Source organism: Camelus ferus, chromosome 21 (genome assembly GCF_009834535.1).
Source record: "Camelus ferus isolate YT-003-E chromosome 21, BCGSAC_Cfer_1.0, whole genome shotgun sequence".
In the NCBI taxonomy this organism is placed as follows: domain Eukaryota; kingdom Metazoa; phylum Chordata; class Mammalia; order Artiodactyla; family Camelidae; genus Camelus; species Camelus ferus.
The window spans coordinates 2,185,973-2,205,098 of NC_045716.1; the positions used below are offsets into that span (position 1 = coordinate 2,185,973).

The 19,126-nt window shown below is 40.0% G+C and overlaps 1 protein-coding gene across 3 annotated transcripts in view; it reads right to left on the bottom strand.

Moving 5' to 3' along the window:
• The window catches only part of DHX9 (DExH-box helicase 9), a 52,431-nt gene that overhangs the window by 2,115 nt on the left and 31,190 nt on the right, over window positions 1-19,126 (bottom strand). For 2 of the 3 annotated variants that reach the window (XM_032463566.1, XM_032463567.1), the window contains 15 exons: window positions 16,904-17,045; window positions 16,366-16,448; window positions 12,768-12,924; window positions 10,674-10,774; window positions 9,175-9,388; window positions 8,894-8,988; window positions 8,523-8,596; window positions 7,327-7,479; window positions 5,220-5,380; window positions 4,310-4,421; window positions 3,582-3,743; window positions 3,340-3,467; window positions 2,107-2,336; window positions 1,829-1,944; window positions 590-790 (listed from right to left, as the gene is read on the bottom strand). In XM_032463566.1, coding sequence (XP_032319457.1) covers window positions 590-790; window positions 1,829-1,944; window positions 2,107-2,336; window positions 3,340-3,467; window positions 3,582-3,743; window positions 4,310-4,421; window positions 5,220-5,380; window positions 7,327-7,479; window positions 8,523-8,596; window positions 8,894-8,988; window positions 9,175-9,388; window positions 10,674-10,774; window positions 12,768-12,924; window positions 16,366-16,448; window positions 16,904-17,045 — 2,129 coding nt within the window. Of the gene's footprint in view, window positions 1-589; window positions 791-1,828; window positions 1,945-2,106; window positions 2,337-3,339; window positions 3,468-3,581; window positions 3,744-4,309; window positions 4,422-5,219; window positions 5,381-7,326; window positions 7,480-8,522; window positions 8,597-8,893; window positions 8,989-9,174; window positions 9,389-10,673; window positions 10,775-12,767; window positions 12,925-16,365; window positions 16,449-16,903; window positions 17,046-19,126 lie in introns of those variants that run through there. The other variant, XM_032463568.1, reaches the window with a different exon arrangement.

The window sequence follows — 19,126 nt, forward strand, 5'->3', positions numbered from 1 at the left end:
CGTCACAAAATGCTGACAGTCAGTGAACCTAAGTTAAGAGACTACATGGGTGCTCACTGCACTACTGTCCTGCCTTTTCTGCAGGTATCGAGTATTTCCAAATAGCAGTGGGCAGAGAAAAACTTTAAAGGTGAAAAAAACTAAAGCAAATAAAACATCTTAAGAATTAAGAGAAATTTCACACTTCTTTGGTTTAAGATACCCACATTCTTGTATTTCCTGAAGATAAACCCTGATGCTTTTCATCTGAAGGAGCAAGTTAACCCCTCGTAATTTTTCCTTCAGAGAAGACAAAGCAGTCCTGTGGGAAGAGGGCTGCCTGGGCTGTGACCTTCCTGGCACGTGACCCTGCATACGTTTCCGGCTGTAGCCTTCTGTCTCTGTGTGAACGGCTGTAACAGATCATTAACACAAACGCAAAACCCTTTTCTCTGAGCGTGTTAACCACAACTAAACTTCACGTTCTTTCAGCATTTGTCTAGAATTTTAACTTAAATGACAAGGCTTTGAGAAACTAACTGGGGATTTTGGGCGAGTGTGAGATCACTGCCCTCCACTCAGTTCAAACAGAAGTCACCACGCTGCTCACCGTGTGTTGCCAATCATGAGGTTGATGCCAGCAGCCGAGGGCCGGGAGATCTGGCGGATTGTGTTCAGCATGCGTTCGTTCACAGGGTCCAGCTGGCTGATGATATCAGGCTGCTTGGTTACTTCCACAACCAGAGCCTCCACGGCGGCCCGGAGGGCAGTGACACAGGCGGCAGACTCATGAGACATCTGCAGTTTGATCCTAACAAAGGAAAACATTAAAAATAACAGGTGGTACACACAGAAAGGACTATTACCTCAGCTTCATACATGGCAAGTGATGGGATAAATTCAGCTTCTTTCCATGTATCAACCTCCAAGTATCAACTACTGCAGTGGCCCCAGACTCAGGCAAACACAGTATGCAGAACAACAAGAATCTACGCTCACTTCTTACAATTCACCGCTAGCTACTGGCAGGAGCTGTGAACCATGAAGTCTATCACAAGCAGAACACTCTTAGCAACACAGACCCCTCAGCCTCCAGTAAAAGAATGAATGAAGTAAGACACTTGGATTGTTGGAGTTCTGAAAGTTTTCATGAAATGACTGAGCCTAATACCTATTCATTAAATTCTATTCAGTTTTTGCCAAGTGCTTACTACACACTCACCACTCGTCTCTCAGCAATCTCAAGTGCACGAAAGAGGCACCTAAGTTCCAGTTAGATTCTAATCCCTAAATAGGTAACCAACAAGGTCCTACTGTGCTGTGTAGCACAGGGAACTATATTCAACACCTTGGAACAACCTACAATGAAAAAGACTATGAAAAGGAATATATAAATACATGTGTAACTGAAGCACTGTGCTGTAAGTCAGAAATTAACACAACATTGTAAACTGACTCTACTCCAATTAAAGAAAAATAAAAAATTTTATTATAAGGAATTATATAAAAATGGAAAAAATAAAACAAAACAAGCCTTCTAAACCCCAAAACATACAGAACATTCTAAGGCACACAAACACACAAATATATTAAAAAAAATCATGGTAGTGGATGTGGCTCCAACGCCTAATGCTTTTGCTTCTACTGGTACAGTCGACTTACGACTTCACCACCAAGTATGAACTGTACTCCTAAGATACACTACCAAGACTGTTACAAAGCACCTCGTTTCCTCATTTGTGCCATCAAATTTTGCCATGTTTGTTTCATAAATTAAGTTAGATTAGCAGCTGAATTCCACTGCATTTCAATTCTAAATTCAGTTGAGTGCATATCTGAAAATCCATACCAGTCATCTACAAGCACAATCTGTCCATCAGACTGCACTTTCTTGGAGGCAAAGAGAAGCAGCTGCAAGGGGCTGACTAAGGTCATGCCTTTAGCAGAGATGGCCCGGGTTCGAATCTGAAGAATGGAGAAAGAGGCAAGAGGATATAGTCGACATTCCAACTGTCAATCAACTACCATATAATGATAATGTGCTACGCTTTGAAAATTAAAACTCATGTTCCCACTGCACATTAGTAAGTACAGAGAATCTGGAGTTTCAATGTAAACTTTCCTTACCTTTTCACCAAATACAAAGAAGGGAGACGGGTACTTCATGTCCTGGCTGCTGAAAGGACAATTGACAGATGACTTGTGGATGAGTGCGTTGCGCCCTTCGGTCGTGAGAATCTTTCTCTTCTCCTTATGGTAGCACACATTGGGGTACACACCAAAGGCCAGGAGAGAGATAACAACATCCAGATTGTTGTCCGGTCCAGTGTTGGTAAACACTTGTGTCAGTAAACAATCTGTTAAGAGTGGGATTTAAAAAAAAAAAAATCAGGTATCTGGCTGATCCTCACATTGCATGCAAACCATTTACAAGAATTGGAGGAACTGACTCCTCTCCCAACCCTCTTCTTTCAAACACCTGCCTAACTTCCTCTCCTGAGAACCCCTGCACTCAGATTAAGTGCAAGGAAAAATTCTGCTCAGTCTTCAAATAATAAGGAAATTAAAATGTCTGTATTCTCTTACAAACTCAACATAATATAAGCTTGGAGTTATTACTTAAAAAACAGAACTAGACCGTATGACCACAACGTGTTCCACCTGCTGTTCTTGAACAGCTACTCCTCCTACAGAAGACGGCGTGACGACTCAGGAGGGACCCGCTGGGAGAAGGCTGCCGCTCTCACCGTTGGTGCTTCACGCGCACCGCAGCATTTGGAAAGTACGATGGTAGCTACTGCGAGTGTGGAAATACTGTGCTAGAAAACCTGAGTCCTAGTCTTGTACTGCCTAACTGAGTGAGTCCGGGCAAGTAGTTTAACCTCCTGTGTCAGTTTCCTGATCTACAAAATGGAGCAATGATACCTGCATCTCAGGGGCTGTAAAGAGTCTATCATATAAAAACGTTCCTTTTTCCTTTGATTAAAAAATTACAAATTTAGTCAGTTTACAATAGAAGAGAACTACCGTGTTTAGTTATTTAGATCTGGCCCAACTACCTTCTTCACGAAACAGAGATTTAAAAACCCTCCCCATCAAAGCAGCACAATTCTCAGACCACCTACTAATCACCCGTGCACTGCAGTACAATGTGAACAGCATAATCTTTTGCATCCTTTTTGGGAAACTGAACTAATGTGAAAAACTGATTGTCACTATAGTTCAAAGAACTAAGAAACAGCCAGGAACATAAAAAAAGCACAGGGCCTGGAGTCCAAAGCTACAATGTACTGCACTATCAACGCGCATGTATTATACAGAGGCTACTTCAGACAGGTGTGGAGAATGCGAGAATCTTACCTTCTGGAAATCCAGAGTTAATCAGAATCTCTTTGAGCTGAACTTTGGCCTCCCAGGTCATTCTGAGTGTAGCCATATTGAGTCTTTTGTGCTCACAAAAACGTATCTCGGCCTCTTCTCCCCCCATTCTAAAGCAAACAGGCAAGGTAAGAGTCACGCACAGAGCCCAGAGAACCAGGCACAGACCATGAACCAGAGACAGTTCCCCCACATCTTGTAACTCCACTCTTTCAAGGCCGTACCTAGCATCATCCCAAGCTTGGAATACTGATAAAAGGGCCACGTGATCAGAGAATCTGTTTCCAGCAAAATTTCGATGGATATAACCCAGTCGCTTTCCTTCACTGATGAAAGGCTCTGGGAAGCAGGTGGCTGCAGAGATGGTACAAACAGCATCTCCCACACTAGAACAAACAGGAAAATTCAGTCTAGATCGTTCTTGTCCCAGCAACTCAGGCAGTACTGCTCACCGTGGGTCAGTCAGTATTGGCTATGGTACTGCTGTATCAGCACTGAGACTGGCTTAACAAAGAAACTCACAGCCTTCTCTCCAGAAGCAAAAAGGGAAAAAACAACGGGCTCTGATGTTGATGGACGCATATTTACCACAAACTGTGACCAAATGTTATGCTTTTCCTTTTCTATTCTCCTTAATCTTTAAAACTTTCTGATAAAATACACCTGTTTTCCTAATGGTATTTCTTTCTCAAGGACGACTACTTAATTGAGGAATTGCATTTCTCTTTTGAGAAATCTGTATTCTTCCCCACAACAAGTTGGGCCCAGGTATCCATCTACTGGAACACTGTTCATATTTCGTGCTTCCCTCAGTAACTAAACTATGTCACTTCTGCACTGAAGGATATTTAGTATATTCTTCTATCCGAGCCCATACTGTTGTTACTGGGAGGGGGTGAGATTCTGAAATTGTTCTCCCATTTAACTATCAGCAATAAAACAAAGCACTTACTAGAAAATGCACCCCATTATCATCATTTTGCCAAGACGAGGCTCAATGGGGAGTTTAGCCAGGATCCGTCCCAGAGGAGTCAATTCATCATTGGCATCTAATGCATCAAGCTCTGTGGGGAGATATTTCTTTGTGAGTTTAAACAGCAACGAACACCCCTGCAACCTGGGCAAAGATGGAGTACTTCCTTATTGCACTTAAGTTTTCATCATTTGTCAAGCCAACTGCCAGCACCATGCCCATAGCCAACAACTCTCTTCACTTAAAAACAGAACAAAGCCACATTCTAGAGCACCAGATACGAAGAAGTCACTAGAACGAGGCCCTGCAGGCTGTCGAGCTGAGCGCAGTCCATGAGAAGTCTGTAACAGCTGCAGTAACTGCAGCAGCAGCGTAAGCAGCCACATGCTGCGCCAAGTCCGACAGCGCCCCTGGCAAGTCTTAGAAAGAAATGAAATCTGGAGAATAAAAGCCTGAAGTTCACATAGCAGATGAGCACTGGGAGATTCGAAGTTCAGGCTCAGACCCCCCGCGCCCCCGTGCCCCGCCGACCCCCTACGGTGCCGTGCTGCCGCTCGCTCTGCAACAAACAGAAACACAAGTTCTAAGAGAAGTGCACAGAACACTGTGGGTCTCATGAGTAATTCATGTTCTGATCACTGAACCCTGGATCAGAGAAGACACTGCCTTTTCTCCATCTCTGTCCCCTAAATAAGACTCACACTATCCCTTACCTCGTGTTGCTAATTTTACATCCTGACTATACCAAGCACATGAAGCAACACTGGAAGCCACATTGTCACAGCCCTGTGGACGGCATCCCCTTCTCAGTTCACAGCTAAGTGTTAATTACCAGGACAAGACAAGGACTGAATTGGCATGTGTTGGGTAGGCACGTGTTCGCAGGTACCTCTAAGCGTGTGCTCTGCTTCAATCACGGCATCCAGAGGCGGAGGCTCAATCGCCTTGGCCAGGAACTGGCCGATGCCTCCCAGACGCAGCAGTTTTATGCTCAAAGCAATTTCATGCAGCGGTGTTCGGAACATCTCTGGTGTCATGTGGGTTTCGAGTCTAAGACAAAATTAGCATAAAATAACCATCTTCTCTTATATACATATACACAGTTTGTTTAATAAAATCTTTGCAGAGAGATACTCAGGGATCTAGAACTGCCCTTCCCTTAGCCTTTTACAATTACCAGAGAGCGTTTTACATTTACCAGAGACTCTGAACAAGACCCTCTTAACTGGCTGAGTAGTGGCTTATGACTTTACACTTACAGCTTGAAGGTATTTTTGGCCGAGAAGTGAAGGAGGATGAAAAATTATCCCAAATCTCTAATGTTACTACTTCCACTATGGCTTCCTCAGGTCCTGTCTGCTGACAAACAAGGGTTAAAAATGGTAGCAACACCTTCTGTGGGAAACGCAGGCTAACACAAACCTTTTCCTGTAACCTCCTCCCGCCCTTCCTGGTCCATATAAATTTAGTACCACTGGAAAGGATCTTACAGATTATCTAACCCTTTAAAACTTTAATAACAACAACTATTAATATAAATTAACAATGATAACAGCTAACGTTTACTGAGAGGTTACCATGTGCCAAGCACTGTTCTCAGTATTTCACATCATTGACTCACTAATTCTCACACAAATCCTTTGGGCTGGGTATCACATTATCTTCCTTTATTAATGAAGGAAAGAGATGCAGAAAAGTTAGGTAGCTTAATCTTACTTTGTAGAATGCGGAAACAAAGGCTTAGAAGTGCAAATGTTTAAGGCTCTGTAACATATCAGGCACAAACAGTATTAAAACCCAGGTCTCTACATTTCTAATCCAGGCTTATTCTCCATACACTATTTACAATGAAGATTCATGGGAACCATTTAAAGGTGAATTCCAACACTGCTGGCAAGACTCAGATCAGCTTAAACCAGGATTACATAAACGCAGACAACATTCCTCATCCTACAGAGAAAAGAACAAAAACCCCTTATAAATCTATTCATGCTGTTACTGATTAATACTAGTAGGTGGTTTTCCTCTTAAGATGTTAGGGTACAGTACTTGTTTCTTCTGTTCAAGGGACAATCCAACCTTTAAAAAGCACTAAGTATCTCCCAAATGTTGCAGCCAGTCTCCTGGGTTAACCTCTGATGCTCCAATAAACCTACATTTACAGTTACGAGGGAGCCATATGCTACCAACGTAAAAGCAAACCAAAGCTTCTTTGATTTTTCTCCAGTGTGTCATATGCATCTGGCCACCTAAATTAGTCTGTCCCTCAGTTCTTCACTGTGGTAAACACACATACATGTACGCAAAACTCCTAATTCTACCTCTAGTATCAACTAGTTAGAGCTAACATACACCACGTGGATTTCCAGGAACATACAACTAAATACATTATCTTAACATCTGTAATTCACAGAGAAGAATTATTGTAACCAATTGGTCCCATCCACTAACATTCCCCAAAAGGCTCTGTGGTATAAATGAAATGGACAAGGTGTTAACAGACCTGGGTTTCAGTCCTGAAGAAGTCAGCTATGCTCCTTAAGCTTTGGTTCCCTTTTCCAAATAATACCCCGTTTCTCAGGCACACGAGGAGGATCGTACAAGAGAGGTGATGTGCTAACAGTGTGAGTCAGTATGGGTGTGTGGGAATTCTACAAATACAAAAGTATTCTTCAGAAGCTTAACCATTCCATAAATACCAGCAATCTCCAAGTGATAAAGCTACACAGTGCCAGAATAACGTTTCTATACCCTGCTTTCAAAAGGTTTTAATAAATAGTAACCTGGTATCAAATGTGCCACCACTGATAATTTCTGATTTTCATTCTCACCACAAGCTTGCTATCTAAGCTAAGTTTCCTCTAATGAACTTAACTAGAGGCACTTATGTAGTGAGTTCATTAAGTTCATGGCAAGGCAGAGAGGCGTGGGAAGGGGTGTGTGTGTGAAGGGCTAAGAAAAAAAACCTTCACTCTTTATTCAAGAACTGGTCTTACCTCTCAAAACGAGCTCGGCTGCAGAGGTGGAAGCAGAACCCTGGCCGCACGCGGCCAGCACGCCCCTTGCGCTGCTCCAGGTTGGTTTTGGATGCCCACACTGTGGCGTAGTTGGTCATGTTGTTGTGAGCGGTGAACAGCTTCACTTTTTGCCTAAACAGGAAAGAGTGGTTAATCCTGAAACCCGTATGTACTATGAACACATAACCACCACATTTCCACTAAGTGGTAGGTGCTTTCCAGACAGTCAGCGCCTACTGACGACCTGTCTGCGAACAGCAGCAGTGAGGACCTGAGGCAGCACCCTCCCAGTGGCCAGCCACCGAGGCCACGGGACAGGCGTGTGCCGCTCACCAGCTGAATGATCTTGGCCACCTGGCTAATCCTTCTGTGCCTGATATTCCTCATCTGAAAATGGTTATAATATTACCTACCTCATAGCATTTTTATTTATAAACATTAAGTGAATTAATGAATGTATAGTATTTAAACAGAATCTGGCACGTACATGTAAGTAAGTGATAATGATATATCCTCTGTGTATCAATTACCATGTAATTACTTTATCTCTACAGAATGACTCCCTGTGTATTTCCCAGGCTCATCTCATACCAAATATGAAGTCTTTTAATTTCTTTTTTTTTTGAGTAAAGGTAGATTTATTTAGAGAGATGCATACTGCATAGAATGTAAGGCAAGAGAAAGGCAAGGCAAGAGGTGTGGGAATTGGGTGCTCAGGTTAAAGTAAAAGTAGGTGCACACTCCACAGACACAGTGCGGGAGGGAGTGAAAAAGGGCCTGAAGTCTTTTAATTCTTAAATGAGTGTCCTACCAGTAGGACGACTGTCACGAGCTAAATATTGGACATCTTCATACACCAAACAGCACCTGCTCCCACTACTGCATGGCAGCGGTCAGCGGAAAAGCCCACTGGGGAATGAGCGCGGCCCTAGCAGACAGCAGCGGGGAGCGGCCACAGGCGGTGTTAAGCTTTGGCACTTGCCATCACGATACTGACATGATGATCAACACCAGGAAGAAACATTAATTGCCTGGTACACACAGATGAAGCCCAGTAACCGTGACAGTGCAAGAACACAAGCTTTAAAAGTAAGGTGTTCTTGTTTCTGTTAACTGACACTATGTGGAACACTCTAAAGATTTATTCTAGGCGAATGGGTTCCTTGGGGACTTACTTGCAGGAGTCAATGACATAAACAACATCGTTTATAGTAATGCTCGTCTCAGCAATGTTTGTGGACAAAATAACCTATGAAGAAACATTAAGAAAAATTACACTTCAAAAAATATCTTCCTATTATGTACTTAAAAGGACTGATCTGCTTACGTAACAAATGAGAAGAGAATTACAGAAGTCTTAAAAAAAAATCACTCACTCATTGACTGGATAATTGAAAACCCTATCAAGCTGAGGAAAAAAGGATTTCTTTTCTCTTCCTCAATTTAGATGGATTACAATTTTTTTGGATAGCTTTTAGAAGGCCTGTAGCATTTGGTTAATATCCACACCACTTCCAACCCCACGGCTGTAACGCTGACTACTTACCTTGGTTACTCCACTGGGTACTGGGTCAAATACTTTACGCTGCTCCTCTCGAGGAATCTGAGAATGCAGAGGCAGAATCTGATACCTATGGCTTCCTATAACAACATGGAAAGGTTAAGGTCTAAAAATAGGAGCTTAGTTTAAAACTGTGCTATGTTACGCATATTTTTAATCAAAAACTGACAAAAAACTAAATTTTGTTTTCACGTATTGGCTAGGGCACTAGCAAAAATATGCATTTTTCACTCTCAAATAGTTGAGAACTCAAAAAAGACTCATACCAAAATGTGAATTCATTTCTAAATGCTTTTGCATAGTATAAATCAAATTCCAGCCAGGCAGAAAAACCAACACAGCTCCAGGAACATTAAGGGTCTCAATGTACTTAAGCAGAGCCTCGATGAGTTCAAAAGGAGTTTCCTTTTCATTCAGCTGAGCCATGCTCATCTTTGTTTCTGGGCCGTATTCCTCGTCACAGATCAAGTTGCAATTTGCCTGTAAAAAAACAGACATATTTTGGATTGTCTCAATTACTACAGGTAGGAGTTAAGTCTCCTAGATTTGTTCTCAATGTTCAAATGACACCTAATATCCTTCAGCTGATTAGTCACATTGGCATATAGAAGAAATTTAATTTTTAAAAACTTAAAATCACTGCACGTTGACATACTGAATTTCTCCACTGACCAGTATTTCTCACAAGACATCACTAAAATTCAAGCAAACTCTTAGCTCTGAAACTTCTAACGGCTCATTCTACATAGTGTATTCCTCTCTTATGACTATAAATGCTTCGTTCCTTAGTTAAGGAACTGCTCCTATGATCCTCTGTATCAATTATCACGTAATTACTCTATATATACACAATGCCTCCCTGTGTAATTCCCAGGCTCGACTCACACCAAATATGAAGTCCTTTAATTCTTACATCGGTGTCCTGCAGGCAGGGTATCTGATCACCTTCATCTATTTCTGAAATAATGTGGTCTGTATTTTCCAAAAACTACCTTAGAACCAATGATAAACCAAGCCTTCAGCAATGAGAAAGGTTTTACAACTCATCTTTTTCCTCTGATAAACTTTCTAAATTGCTATTCATTTACATCTTCAAATCTTCTAACTAAAAACATCCTACCCCAGGTCATGCTTTTATCATGTTCTGCATTGCTGGCTATCTTACAGTACTCATTCTGTTCACATTTCCAGATCCAAGATGCACTTTTATATTATCATTGGTCCAGCTCTCGAGCACTACAAATATGAAGTGTCACCCCCCGCCCCATTTCTCCTTAGGAACCCCCTCGCTGCTCGCAACTGTAACGCCCTCTCCATATGGTCTCTCTAACCTGGGCTACAGCTGCTGCTGCTGCTCAGACTTTACTGTGCATAGAAGGCTCACCTAGAGAGGTTGTTAAAGATGTGAATTCTGACTTAGTAAACTTGGAGTGGGGCACAGGATTCTGCCTTCCTGCCAGTTTTCCAGGTGCTATGTCTCATGGAAAACACTCTGAGCAGCAAAGCCTTATAAAAGTTATTAAACATCTTATTCTTCCCTCTTTTTAAAAAAATCTTTATGCCAGAGATGATTTAACTCATGGACTCACGGTATGAAAAGAACTTGTTACTGAATGTGAAATTCTTTGGGGTGAAATACACCAATTAATTCAAAGACAAACAGTTTTTATAAGTTCTTTGTGATGCTAACTCATCGCATGCTTTTACTAAAATCGTTCTCTGCAATAACTTGCCCATAAAGAAAACTCCTCATGAAATGACGTACGTCATCATCCTCACCACCATCGTCCTCCTTGTCCTTCTTCTTCTTGTCCTTTGGTGGAGGAACAAAGTGGGTCATCTGAATACAGTCTTCCAAAAAATATTCTGAAAGGACAAGCCAGTCAGGTAGGTACCATCAACTTGCAGAATGGAACAGTCTTTAAAACTCACTTTCTAATTCATAATTCAAAATTGCCTTCACATCCTTCAATGTGACTCCTCACAACTGCCAAGAAATTCCAGTGCCAGTAACCTCTTTTCCTAATCAAACTCACTGTCCCCTCTCTTGGACCTTGAAGAAGGGTGAGGGCATCTCTCACATGTGTGCCTACAAAGCCAGTCGGGGTATCCTCTACGGACAATATTCAACCAAGCATTCATGGAACGCACACTGTGCGCGAGGTGTGGGAGTTACACACGGAAAGAAACCGACACCAACACAATCAGTAACACACCCCAGCCCCTCCTTCCTCTGTCAGGATACACACATAAAATGGGCTCCTTCCAGTTATTACTCTAAAAAAAGATCTCAATGCAAAGTTGGAACATCTGCTGACCAGGTATGCTCCTGAGGTTCTTCAAAGTGTTCCAGAAGTGCCTCAATCTCAACGCTTTCCCTCTATGCCTCAAGAGCCCCAAATTACCATTCTCATCGCACTGTTTCAAAGGTACATACTATCAACATGACTCATCACGGATGATGTTAAAACTTTACCACCTTTACTAGTGTTTGCCAAGTTACTCCACTGCAGTCACTCATGCCCCCCTTTCCACACTCCACTCTTTGGAAGCAAGTCATTAACCATAGTATACTCAAAACATACGGAGTTAATGAGCGCCACTTTTTGAGGTGAGAGTATCTACATAATTTTTTTGAAATACTTCCACATGAGAGCTTTGTTACCCACTTATTTATTCAACTATTGTATAAATTCATGTGTATTTATTTTATACTGTGGGTTATAATCCAATACTATGTTTTTTATTTTTTTGTTCAAACTATTCCATTTTTGGCCACTGAGACTGCTTTCCGGTTGTACTCCTATGTTCTCTTTTTCCCCTGTACCATGTTTTTTAAGCACCTCCTGACTTTCTGGCACTACAAGATGTTCTAGGCTCACCTTGCATATTCCCTGCCTCAGCCTCAGAATCAGCCATCTCCTCAAGGACACCTGGTTCCTTCAAGTGGAGATTGGTACTGGAAACAAGAGCTGGGTGTTGGGCACGATCCCTGCTATTGGGATGCCACTGCTTCTAAGCCTGCAGCAGACAGAGCTAGGAGATGTGTCCATGCATACTGATCCATGTAGCCGCCCACTTGTGTCTGAACATGAGTCCTTACTGATGTCTCCAACTGTGATCCAGTACCATGACTCACTCGAGCTTCCCTTACTTACCTGTAACCTCACACCAGCAGCAAACATGGCTCCCACCATCTGCCTTGTATTTACTTATTTTTTCAATCCTAGTATACACACAAAGCAGTTTTAGGATTGCTAACCTGGACTCCTGTGAGATATAAATACACTTTCATTTCAGAGCTACCCATACTTTTGAATTTCAAAAGCTGGCACCCTGATAGCCATTTGTAATTTCATACCTACACTGAGAATATTTTAGCTTATTTTCATGCCCTCAATTAGACTGTGCCATAACTCATTTTTTAAACCAAGTTTCTAGATGACTATCTGGAAAATGGTGAGGATAAAATCTTCTAAATAAAGCAGCTTTTGAACAATCAAACATACTTGACCTTGAAACACTTTCATATCATTTCAAATCTGCCTGCTCTGGCTCTAGGAAAAATTCTCTTGTTAATTTGACCTTAGGTGCTTAAACTTGTAAACAGTATTTCCCATGAACACCATCAGGCCATATTAATTTCTATTTGACTGTATAAAATCTTAAAAGTTAAGTTTAGCTATAAGTAAAGGGCAAGAAATTTACTTGATATGCAAACTCAAATAGTGAGTGACACTCACTACTGCTTGACTGAAACCCCAAGAATGCGACGATGCACCTGATACTGTAATTTGGATGGTATTTTAAATATCCTTTAAGCTGTTACTCCAATTTCTAGGATCAAAAAAAAATTTACCTTGAACTGGGTAAGTCCTCCCATAGACTTCAATGATGGGGCAATTGAAGAAATATTCACAGAACATGCTGGTATCAATAGTAGCAGACATGAGAATAATGCGAACTTCAGGGTAAGCCTGAACCACATCACGCAACACTACCAAAAGGAAGTCAGTCTGTAAAACACAAACACAAATGGAAAAATTGATGCACTAAAAAGTCCTCGCTAATAAGATAAAGCTAAAAGATCTCGTGTTATACAGCCACAAGACATCAGTGAATTCATTTTCTTACGCGGCTTACAGAAGTAAAATAAAAAATTACCATGGGATGCATAACTGTTTTTCAAAACAGTTGTAGCCTAGTAGTTGTGAGGATTAGAAACGAGTATTATTCGGGTACGAGAAGGGAAGAGAAAAAAAAACATTAATGAGAGCACAGAATTCACCTCAAAAATTTCAGCGAAATTTGAATTTGCAGGTACAAAAACTTTAGATAAAAGGGGAAAGACATAATGAGCCAAAAATCAGTTTTCCAATCACCTGTAAGGCTAATCTTAAAAATGCTGAAAAGACTATTTAGTTCAAACAAAACAATGGTTAAAAGACATTTATTATTTAATAATGTAAAGTTTCCATCACCCACCAAACAATATGAAAGCTGGAGAACTCTGACAAAACTCCTCTGCCTGTGTGGTCCTCAAGTCCCATCACTCTCTGCCCCCCAAACTAGAGGAATCCACCATTCTGAATCTTCTATTGTTCCTTTTACGTACCATTCCTCTCACCTAGATTCCTAAACACACACACGCATGCAGGCATACACACATTTTTAAATTTACCTTTTCCTAAGTGTGGGTATCGAACTGCACTCACAGGGCGTGTAAATGTTGAGCTTTAGGAGATAATGCTCAGCCATCTCCCCAAGGAGCTCCGCCAGCTTACAAGCCACCATGACAATGAGCAACAGATCCTGCTGCTGCTTATATTCTCCAAAACTTGGCATCGTCACTTAAATTTTTGTTTATCAAAAGGATATAAAGCCATTTGGTTTTATATCCTTTTGATCAATTATCAAATTACAGTCTTGGCCTGCATCTTCCTACTCACCAACGAGACTCAACACCTCGTCATGTCTATCAGCCAAATTCCTCTTCTGTAAAGTGCCTGTATTTTCCCCTATTTTTGTATTGAGTCATCTGTACTTTCCTCACGCATCTGTAGGAAGTGTTGATATATTTCTACACCAGTGCTTTGCTGGCTATATTGGAAATATTCTAGCTTGTGATTTTCCTTAACACAGCTTTCGAATAAATAAATGATCTTAATCTTAGTCTTTTGTTTCATGATTAATGCATTTCGTATTTTAAGAAATTCTTCCAGCAGGTTTAGAACTGTTGTCCAATACAGTTTTGACTACCGAGCACATGAAACTAATGTGCCTAATCTGAACTGAGGTGTGCTCTAGGTGTAAAACACAGATTTTGAAGACTCAATACGAAAAAGAGAATGTAAAAAATCTCAGTATTTTATTTATTTATTTAAAACCTCAGTATTTTTTAAATTGACTACGTGATGAAAATATTTTAGGTACACTGAGTTAATTTTTCTTGTTTCTTTTCACCTTTTAAGATATGTTTCTAGAAAATTAAAAATTACATGTGGTCTACATTATATTTCTATTGATAGTGCTGTCCATGTGCCCACTTAACACTTTCCACTTAAGAGTTAGAACTGCTTTGGCATGTAAGACTTGATTTATCTATGTGGAGTTGATTTTTGCACTTGGTTATGAGGTAAGGATCCAACTTCAACGATCTCCTCGTGGACGACCATTTGTTTCCAGCCCCATCCATTGAACAGTCCACTCCCTTTCCCACTGATGCAACACGCCGCCTCTCTCTCACTCTTGTACCAAAGCTGCAGACAACACACACTCTGCATCGTTCCACGGGTCACACCGTCAATGCGTGTCCTATACTTTCTCAAAAAATACAGCTTCAAATTAAGTTCCAGTATCTATAAAGCAAGACCCTCCATTCTGTTCCTCTGTAAGAGTCCTGGTTATTTCTGGCCATAAGTCTTCCTTACAGGTATTTATAATTAGGCTATTAAAAAACCTATTGGGAATTTGATTAGAACTGCATTCAAATATGGATCAACTTAAGGGGAACTGACGTCTGTATTATATTAAGTCCTCCTAGCCGTGAACACAATGTAGTCTTATAAGTGTTTCTAATGAAGTTTTTATTTTTCCTGTGGAGGTTCTACAGGTCTTTTTCTTGGACTTGGGTACTTGACACTCTAACTAGTACAGTGGTATCTTTCTAGTTGTTTTCTATCTGTTTGTTTATAGTGTATACAATGCAACTGACTTCTGTATGTCATCCTTTCATCCAGCCACATTGCTATCTGCTTATATTCTATTATTTATAATAACTAGTCCATAAGTTCTTTTCGGTTTCAACTGTAGAGTGAGAAATTTAGATAAGGTTCCTCTGAAAGAGAACATGTTTCTGCAAAGTCATTTTTCCATTTTTCACTGTGAAGGATACATTAATAAGGACCTGACAATCAAACTTTCAAGAAAAGTTGACCAAAACCACTTATTTTTTTGGAAAATAGTAATGATCCATGTTTTCAGTATGATCTGGAATAATTTAAACTCTAAGAACTCTAGTATGTTACCATGCTAGCAACAACAAAAACTGAAGCATTTAAGTTTGGTTAAGCTATTTGGGAAAAAAATTGTGTTTACAAAAGATTTTGAATGACAAAAATAAAAATTTTATCCTACTGAATAGTCAGATTTCTGATTTTAAAAGGTCATCTGATAAACCATGCAAACTTTCTTACTTGCTTTTGCTCAATCACGAAGGTCAAAATTTTACTAAAACCAAAGATAATTAACAATAATGGTGATGGAAGATTTTCTAAAGAGGAGGAACTCCAACAAATGTTTTGAGTAATAGCAGCTTGGCAATAGTTTGAATGACATACTATCAATCCACCGACGCCTTTGGTATGCAAAATGCTGTCATAAAAATAAGTCATTGCTTTATGGTAACACTCTCTGAATTATACAATTGTATAATAAGTTAATTCTATACGAGTTTTGCCAAGGACCAAAAGAGGGGAGGATGTGAAATACATTCTAATTTCTTAATTCTGACATGATTGTCAGTAACATCTGAAAAGACTGGAGCTGCAAACATCCAAAAATACACTATTAATTATATTACATTTAAAAATTGTAAAATTTATCACAGATAAATTCCAATCCAAAGAAAAACTGGTTATTAAAATTTCATCAGCTGTTCAACAGTAAATCATTAGCTCAGTTGAATCATGCTAATAGCTCAGTGGTCACTGCAATTACACTTGCTTTACAGGAAAGTCTTTACTTTCAGAATTCTGTTCTTTACCAAAGGAAAAAAAAAAGGTTTAATGGCCTTGCTTTAAAAGGTAACCGATATCTTAGTGACTGAAGTTCGTAATTTTGACAAGACGATGTCAGCAGTGGGAAAAGGGAAATAAAATAAAAGACATTCTACTTTGATTTCTCTTCTTTCAGAACAACTAGCATTTGTACTTTACCGTAACTCTCAAGTTACTTACATTTATGTCTCTTTCGTGTATTTCATCTACAATCACATGACTAATTCCTCGAATGCCTGCTTCTAATTTTCTTAGGAGCACACCTTGAAAAGAAAATCAGAGGAAAAACTGAAGATGAGCTTCTATATTAATTAAAGTAGGGAGGTATTGAAAAATGCAAAGAAAAAAATGTCTAGACAATCAACTACGCTTTAATATAATCCTAGCATTTTAGGGGAAGGATAATCACTGGTATATTTAAATTATTAAAAAGGTGATCGTGTACTCTGCAACACGCTTGCTTAGTGAAAAGAGTATTAAAAGATATAACTCTAGTAACCTAAGATAATTTCATTTTCTCTAAGCTACATCAACCAGCAGGTACCTCAAAAGTCTCTCTCAGAAAAAAAATGCCAAAGGTTCTATTTAAATAAGAATTCTGAGACTGGCTTTTTGATTACCATTTCTAGTCATTCTGTGCTGTTACCATAAAGTTTTCTTCACAAATAACCAAAATATAAACCCTAAATGAAAGACCAAAAAAACCCACGTTACTTACCCACAGTACAAAACATGATACTGGCATGAGGGCGGGGAAGTATGGACTCAAATCGAACACTGTAGCCACAGCTTTTCCCAGGCTCTTCTCCCCTCTCATACGCAACTCGCTCTGCCACAGCAACGGCACTGATTCTCCTGGGCTGAGACAAAACAAACACACACAATTGAAAAGCTACAAAATGACACTTGTACCTGTTTATTAGGGTTATTAAATTACTGTAATAAATCTGTCCCACTGCCAGCTCAGTAGTCAACAGAAACAATAACAGTCACGGTATCTTTGGGAAGCTCCAAAATTTAGTTTAAAAAAAAAAAAAAAAAGACAAAAATTTACCACTTAATTCTATGGCACTTAAAAAAGTGTTTTTTTTTTTTTTTACTTTGTATGTAAAGTGATTCCAAGACTTTTATTAAAAATAAATAAAAAATTTCTTTACCATTGGCCCAACTCTTAATGGTATCGAATGATTTTCCAGTAGGGAAGCACACAGAACACAAGGGGAAAGTTTGTTCTTGTAACTGCCTGCCATGGTGAAAGCACACGTTTAAAGAATTATTTAACTGAGACGCACGGATATTAATTAGGAAGGTGAATAATCTCCTCCTCTGCTGTAACTGAACCCTAAGCTTAGAGAATGCTACAGGTTCGTGTTTGAAGTGTTGGACCCTGATTTTTCCGAAAACTTCCAAAGTGTTCCCTATCTTCTAAGTACACAAAACTGCATTTACCTGATGAATACTATGGCTAACATTACATCCTGGAAGTTCAGCTATGAAGGTACACAGGTAGATTTATAGACTGAACGCTTCTGGGTTGCCTCGTGTTTGATTTTGTCAAAAAGTTCCTGATGACAGATTGTGTTTTAGTTCTTAGAATGAAAAAACTTTTTCTGAGTTCCACATTTAGTTAAGTACCTATATGATTATACCCCAGGTTATGACATGACTATTCAGGAAAACAGAAGGAGACACAATCTTTAAAAACAAAAAACAAAAAAAACCCCCTAAAATTCAGAAGACGAGTAACTTCATGAGAGTTATCAATATCCCTTGGATTAATATAAAACCTGATTTACTCCATTCCCTTGCATGAGTCCCTCATGGTATAGAGCTAGTAACCAGTACAGATAAGTATATATAAGCACCCAGTTCATATTTAATCTGTCCACAGAGGTAAGGGATTAAAAGATGCCATCTTAAACATACTGTGTATTTTCCTGAGCTTACATTGTCTTATTATGTCTGGTTTATGTGCCTTCACTTGCTGAACGATGCTAGCTTTTAATGACCACCACTGACCAGTTAGTTCTCTGCACCTCGCTAACCCTGAATAAAAGTGTTACATGAAGGCCTGAGTACGCATTTGTCCACCAACAGAAGAGTTCTGCTATACACTTATGTCAGGGAATGTGAAGACGATGTTCCACTAAAGGTATAAAATACAAAGTTTTCCAGGCACTCTGAATAAGTTCTTTGCTTTCTATAAAGAACAGGTATAAATGTTCAACACTACTATTATCCCCTTCCTCTCCTGTCTTTCCTACAGTTTTCAACATTTCTACTAAACAGCTGGCTTCTAGAAGAACTTCAGATCGGTTAGGACATCTGACTCTTCTGAGGTGCATTCATACGCTACTGGGTGCTCAAGGATTGCTTTCATCACCTTGAGGCTACTTTGGGGTCTGTCATCTCTGTAGTTTCCAGCCTTTTAAAACGAAGATGAACAGGAGACGGCATATTCCGCGAGCAGTACCTGCCGTAGTTCTTAACGTACTGCCCCCACCCCCAAGTCATCCACAACAGAGGTGGTTACCAACTAATACAGTAGGTGCTGAAGCATCATCTCCAGAAGCCGCACAGGCCAAATTTCCCTGAGCATAAAGAGAAAACATCGACATGAAGACGACTACTCACACCGCAAAGAACCAGCCCGTGTCTCCTTGCCGTGCTCTGTGTGCTTCTCTAACCTGTCGCCTTCCGACGTCAATAGCCCTGACTTCTAAATAAAGCATTCAAAATACAAACTAAAAACAGAGGTGCTTCTTTTATTCATAACTGATTCACCTGGAAATCAGTGTAGCTTTTCCTGAGGAGAGTATGGCAATTGCATAAAAAGTTAAAATATGCATACACTTCAACCCAACAATCCCATGTCTAGGAATTTATTCCAATGAGATAATCAAATGAGAGCACAAAATGCATGTACAAGTATGTTCATCCC